At 35.3% G+C, this 6,938-nt stretch overlaps 1 protein-coding gene across 3 annotated transcripts in view; it reads right to left on the bottom strand.

Annotated features, from left to right (window-relative positions):
• Positions 1–227: 227 nt before the first annotated feature.
• scn1laa (sodium channel, voltage-gated, type I-like, alpha) overlaps positions 228–6,938 on the bottom strand; it is a 26,682-nt gene continuing 19,971 nt past the window's right edge. For all 3 annotated transcript variants that reach the window (XM_037976281.1, XM_017424489.3, XM_037976280.1), the window contains 6 exons: positions 5,526–5,816; positions 5,373–5,429; positions 4,525–4,662; positions 4,340–4,444; positions 3,974–4,244; positions 228–3,865 (listed from right to left, as the gene is read on the bottom strand). In XM_037976281.1, coding sequence (XP_037832209.1) covers positions 2,631–3,865; positions 3,974–4,244; positions 4,340–4,444; positions 4,525–4,662; positions 5,373–5,429; positions 5,526–5,816 — 2,097 coding nt within the window. In that variant the 3' untranslated portion in view covers positions 228–2,630. The remainder of the gene's footprint in view (positions 3,866–3,973; positions 4,245–4,339; positions 4,445–4,524; positions 4,663–5,372; positions 5,430–5,525; positions 5,817–6,938) is intronic.

Raw genomic sequence — 6,938 nt, 5'->3', positions numbered from 1 at the left:
TCTATTTCTGAATTGAGAAAGCTCCTCGGATGAGAAGCGAAACGTCTTCAGCTACAGAATAGAAGTCCAGTTGTTTTTGTTTTTTAACTTTTTTTGAATTTACCATGGCCTGGATGACTGAGAATCTACACCAGCACACAGGGACTCTCACTTTTACAGAACACAGTCGAAGTCATGCATTCAACTCAAACAGAACCCAAACAAGATTACATACATTACTTCCCTTATTTATTTATTTTTTTACAAAAAAGTAGGCTTATTTGACAAGTCATCTTTATTTAAATAATTGACCTTTTTTAATAAAATGAGTTATAACAATGTCTTACATGCAGTTTATTTGCATACCACAAATATTACGCATATAAACGACGACTTTTATGTAATAAAAACATTCTTTCAGTGTGCATAAAGTGTAGCATAGGTATCGGACATTTAAATGACATGCACAAAGTAGTTTCATCAATGGAATTGTATTTTTAAGACACAGCTGACAGTGTAATGAAGCTGCTGTGGACAGCAACAATATATAGTATAAAATGTAAACAGAGGCAGGAAAAAGCACAAGGACACATACGATGTGTGATGTGATTTCCTTGAGATCATTCAGAATGCAGTATCCTGAGCCTTCTTATATTCATCTTTCATATTAATTATGATAAAGACTAAGTGGTAAACAGCAAAACACAGTTTATAAAGCTCACACATAGTCAATTATCAGCCCTGTCAGTACACTGACAGAGCTGTATGACCAGCAGTACATTTCCATGTCGTTCATCTTATATAGTGAAACATAGAGTACATTATCTTTGAAGATATTTATAATGAATTTTCCAAAAATATTAAATGATAATATGATCAATGTAGAACACATGCAATCAAGACAGAAAACAAAGAAAGGGCATGAACTTGGAGAAGGCATGTAACTGAGAAAAGTCAAAAACAGAAAGTGACACTGCTGTCCTATAACAAGGCAATATTACAGACTATTTTTTTCTCTGCAGAAAACAGCCAAAGGGTTGAAATAACCTGAAATAAATAATAGCAAATTCCAATTACAAACATTTCCCCCTTATAATTTTCAAATGTAAGTCACTAAAGACTTGGATTAAAGATACTTTAGAACAAAACATGCACATATTTAACCTTTTTGTAAATGTTACAAGGGTGTGTTCCAGGTGTTAAGGTTAAATTTTAATGTGAACTTTGATTTACAGATGGTGGTCATGGTAAATATACAGGAAATATAAAATACATTACAATACATATAATTACATAAAATACAATGACATTCACACAACACAGTGTTTAGCATCTTTCACTCTGAAAACTCATAAATGAGTTGATTATATTCTTGTTATAAGCAGTGGTAGCAGATGGGACAAAAGGCCAGTCTGTACCTATTGATGCAGGATTTGGGGATTTGATGACACGTGTGAACATTTTAATCAATAAAACAATGTGTAAAGTGTTTTAAACTAGTGTTGCTGCCCTCACAGTGATTGGTGCACACACTCAGCACACTTAATTTGTCTGTAAAATTATCTTTCTTTTATGTAAAACTGCTACCAGTACAGTAATTTGCACCATGAATGATAAAGACCAGGGATAACACATGGTGAAAATAGCAGTCTTTGGCATGCACAGCCGTGAAAACACAGTCACACAGATCTACATACTGTATGGCTTTAGCAAACATTTTAAGCACTATCTGTCACAAAAGGCCAGCATTAAAGCAGTGCATTTAATCAAAAAAAGATTAAACCTAAGAGTTAAATGAAATGTATAAAACACTAACTTTTTTATACAAAACAAACAAAACCCCACAGAAAAGAATACATCATTATTAAGGATAAAACTTTTTTTTTCTGCTTGAAAAAATAAATCTTGTTGGCAACTGAAAACTTAGAGATATATACATGAACAGTTCTACACACAAGTTGTAGAAATAGCTGCAGTAGATATGGAGTAAAAAAAAAACATTATAGAGATACTTCAAGTCATCTGAAATAGGGTTCTGTAAAAATGTAACAAATAACTAATATTTGACCTGTTGTAGATTACTCTTTGAACAGCTTAAATCTGGAAAAAATAAGAGTTTCATTCTGACTAGACTGATGAGCTAACAGCAAGTCTGACTGGGGCCAAAACCAAAGTAGATTGCTGTCATCAACTCCAAGCTCCAAAATAGCATTGCAATTCATGCAAATTCTATTTTATATATATTTTTAATGGCAGTTAATCATATTACATTAAAAAAACATAACGTAAAAATTACGACAATATAAAGGGGTAAAAAAGTGTCCAAAGCTGTGAAAGTTTAGAGATCAGAACTAGTTTGGGGGCGGCAGAATTCCACTTTGGTACTTTTGGTATCGCTAGGACTAGTCAATAGCACGTCAATGCAGTCAGAATTAAACTCTGTTTCTCTGAACTGAAGTCAGTAAAAGAGCCATCTACAACAAGTAAAATATTAGGTGTTCATAACTTTTCAACTGAACCCCTTGACATAAAATTTGAACTACCCCCTTGACAAGTATGTTTTTCATAACACTTTATATTATGTTGCAAACAGCCAGGAAGACTTACGTTCCTGGAATAATTTAAAATAGTTCAAAAATGTAAACATTTTTTCATTCCTTTAAAGTTTTTTCTTCATCTCCAATATTCTGAGTGTTTTTCTGAGTATCTTGTTCTTTGATATCTTTGCTCTCAACCTCCTTCTCACTTCTGTCTTTATCATATTTGTTTTTCCCATTTGTTGTCACACTCTGACTGTCGCACGAAGACGAAGAGGCTGTCGAAGCTGTCGGTTCAGTTTTATCAGCACTTGAAATTTTTTGGGGGGGTTCTGTCAGATTGTCTTCTTCGTCAGAGACCTCTTCATCATTTTGAATGTCAAGATTTAATACGTTAGAGAGCTTATTCCTACGCACAAAATGTCTGTATGCTTTCTGAATCACAACAGCTGATAAATCTTCCTGCTTGCGACGGAGGGTAGTGGTAATGGGTTCATAGGACAGTTTGGAAGGATTTGAGGCCATGAAGCGCTCCTCCATCTGTCCTCTCAGATTGTCCATCTCTGCACTCTCACCCAAAACCCGTTTTGTGAAGGCAAACAGGATATCTAGGCAGTGAATGCGGTCACCACTCACAATTGGTAAATCCATAGACAGGAGTGTCTTTCTGTTAGGCCTGGGGATGCGTAATGGTGGGTTGAGAGCATCTGCAAATTCTGAAAGCAGATTGTACTTGACAAACTGTGTTGCATGAGGATCAAATCTTTCCCAGACTTCATAGAACATTTCAAAGTCATCTTCACTTAATGGGTCAGTGCTCTCCTCAGTTGCCACACCAAAGTTCTCCAGAATGACTGCAATGTACATGTTCACCACAATAAGAAAGCAAATAATGATGTAACTCACAAAGAAGCCTATACCTACTCCCACCTTTCCACAATCTCCTTTACCACCAGTCCCTGGATGCTCCATTTCTTTATTGCAATCATCATCTGTGTTCAGCATGGGAGCTAAAAGGCCGTCCCACCCCGCTGAGGTGGTAATCTGAAACAAACAGATCATGCTGTTGCCAAAAGTCTCAAAATTGAAAAGGTCATCGATTCCCTTTTCTCTCTTGACATAAGCAAAGTTTGACATGCCAAAGATGGCATAGATAAACATCACTAAGAAGAGCAAGAGACCAATGTTGAACAAGGCAGGAAGTGACATCATCAAAGCAAACAAGAGTGTGCGGATTCCTTTGGCACTTTTAACAAGGCGGAGGACCCGGCCGATTCGAGCCAATCGAATGACTCTGAACAGGGTCGGTGACACAAAGTACTTCTCTACCAAATCTGCGAGACACGTGCCTGAGGAAAGAAAGACAAAAGAAGATGCATGAAACACTGCAAATAAAACAGGAATACACACAAAAAAATGTATATTTGGGCAAAACATACAGGAAAGACCACACGTACCAACAATTGACAGGATGACTACTATGAAATCAAATATATTCCACCCATTCATGAAAAAGTACTGTCGAAGTGCAACCATCTTTAACAAGCATTCTCCAGTGAAGACAGCAATAAACACAATGTTGATATTCTTGAGAACTTCTTTTTTGTACTCGTTGTCGTCCTCTGTTTCCACCATCATGGTTACCATATTAAGCCAGATTAGAACCATAATCACTACATCAAATGCTTGTTTTGTGACTAAGTCAAAGATATGTCCTTGTACTTCATTCTAAAAACAGACACAAAACACAAAAATACATTTAGACAATATAAAAAAGTCATTATCAACGTGAGTTGGATGCATTCATAATTAATGTTCCATACCAGTGGCCTAGGAATAGGTTTTGATGGTTTTTTTGACCCCAACTTTTTCATTGCATTGTAGTATTTCTTCTGTTCCTCGGTCATGAAAATGTCTTGACCTCCAAAGTAAAGAGGGCAAGTGAGGAATATTAAACTACAGCAAAATTGAAATTAAAAATGTGGTAAAAAAAAAAGGTGATACTTATCTTCTTCTTTTGCTGATTGAAATTGTCTATGATGACACCAATGAAGAGATTGAGGGTAAAAAAGGCACCCAATATGATAAAAACAACAAAATACACATACATCACAAAGTTTCTTTCATATTCTGGTTGTTCGTCTTGCTACAAAGGAGACAAAACAGACATGTGTTCTTCATTAGTGGATAATGGCTTGATTAAAGTGAGGTCTGGCAGTAATCAAGTCTGGGTGTGGCTGGAGAAATTGAACTCACATTTTCAAAAATTGTGACTAATCACAGTAACTTCATGATTTAACAAGGGGAGTCTGTATTTTTTATGTAAGAACAGCTTGGTTTGAAAAGCATTTTTCCCTTAATAAATCAAATCATCATTTGAAAACTGCATTTTGTATTTACTCAGGTTATCTTTGTCTAATAACATTTGTTTACTGATCAGATATTTATAGTAAGTGTGGGACAAAAAGCAAAAATAGAAGAAGGCGTAAGGGGTCAAAACCTTTTAAGCAGCACTGTAAGCTACTGTCAAGTCAAAGTTTTGCCCATCATCTGAACATTTAGAGCATTTTCAACCCTTGACTGTCTAGCTTTTGGGTTAGCAACTAGGAATGATACACATAACTTAGCTCAGTTCAAGAGGTGCTACTGCTGCTTTGCTTCTACTTTTTCCTTTCTAATGCAACTGCAAAATATTAAATTTTAATGTAATGAAAATAAGTAAGATAACCAAGTGCCATATTGTAAAATGTTAAATGAATAATGCTCCACCTTCTCATCAAATAAAAAAGTGGTGCTGTTGAACATGTATTTTAGTAGTTTTCATAGTGTTGAGTTAAACCAAAGAGAGATGAATACCGATGCTGGTGAGTCCACAGCAGCATACATGATATCCATCCATCCTTTAAATGTAGCCTGTTTGGGAATGAACACAGTAAATGAGATGTCAATGAGTTAGAAAATAAAACTCACTGCAAATATTTGACAATTTAAAATGATCCATTAACGTACCACTTGCAGAAGAGCAAGGTAGCCCATGGCAACATTGTCATAGTTGACTCTGAGATTTTTCCAGCGTACAGTGTTGTTTACCTCTGTAATATTTGTAATCTTTATACAATCATTCCTGTTTTTCACTACTGATATGTCCAAAGCCTTTTCTGTGGTTGTGTTCATACAACTGTAGAACTTCCCAGCAAATAAGTTGACTCCCATGATGCTGAAGATGAGCCAGAAGATGAGACAAACCAGCAGCACATTGAAGATGGACGGAATGGCTCCCATTAAAGCATTGACAACTACCTGTTCACAAACACACACAAACAACCCATGTACTGCAGGTAGATAAGACAATTTAGAACTGATGCAATGTACCATGCCATTACCACGGTAAAAATGCACACAAAAGTGAATAAATCAGTGTAAAAATACAATAATTTAAAGTAAGCAAAACTGTAATAACAACATTGCTGCAATGCACTGGCAAGTGCATGGTAAAAAAGAAAATTAGGAAAGGAGGGAGGAAATAAATTGAGGAATGCTAATGTTCTAAAAGTAATTTTAGTAGGTTACTTAATTTTAAACAAAATTGCTGACCCCCCCCATCTTGTACAGGATGTAGATTGTTGCAAATTATGATTACTGTAAACAGAGACATAAAATAAAACATAAAGAAATCATATTACATAATGCAGTAAAGAATATTAAAACTGAGACGTGCATGCCAATTGGCAAAATAAGTGGAAACCACATGAGGAGAAGCAGGCGTCATGGTATTGCTATCAAACTAACCCACAATATAAAAAGAACCAATCAATACGCGCTTTATTGATTTCAGCAGCTGGCAACACAATGACTTCTGTTACATAAGTTATCAACTTCTTTTTAGACCACATGTGATAAAACTATGAGTAAAATGATTATATGCTGAGATTTCAAACACCTGCTAATGATCATTTTTTTTAAATCTACAAGCTAAGGAAAACTATTGTTCACTAAATTAAAAAAATAAATGTGTGTATTTTTGTGTCTAGTGAAACTTGCTTTCAAGCAATGACTTCAGTGAGTTCAGGCAGCAAAAGGCAATTCAAGCTAGGCACTGCTCCTAGACCACAATTTGCTTATAAATTGCTTATTTGCTCATAAATTTGCTCATAAATGAATTATTTTTTTAAGCTACAGCGTTTTCTTTTCTCTTGACACAAGTCTGGATGCCTATTTAAGCAACACATTCTCCAGAAAGAAATTAACTTTTTAAAGTTAACACAGAGCAACAGTAAAACACTTACCTTGGGTTTTATTTTTTGAGTTAAAGCAGAAAACAAATAATAATAGCTGGAAAAACAGGTACACAGCAAATCCAGGAGGCCCAGATTAACACTGTCAGATTTGATTTCAACACTTTTAAAGTGTCTATATGGGTCC

The sequence above is a fragment of the Kryptolebias marmoratus genome, linkage group LG6, assembly GCF_001649575.2.
Source record: "Kryptolebias marmoratus isolate JLee-2015 linkage group LG6, ASM164957v2, whole genome shotgun sequence".
Lineage (NCBI taxonomy): Eukaryota > Metazoa > Chordata > Actinopteri > Cyprinodontiformes > Rivulidae > Kryptolebias > Kryptolebias marmoratus.
This window is presented reverse-complemented; position numbering and strand designations above follow the sequence as displayed.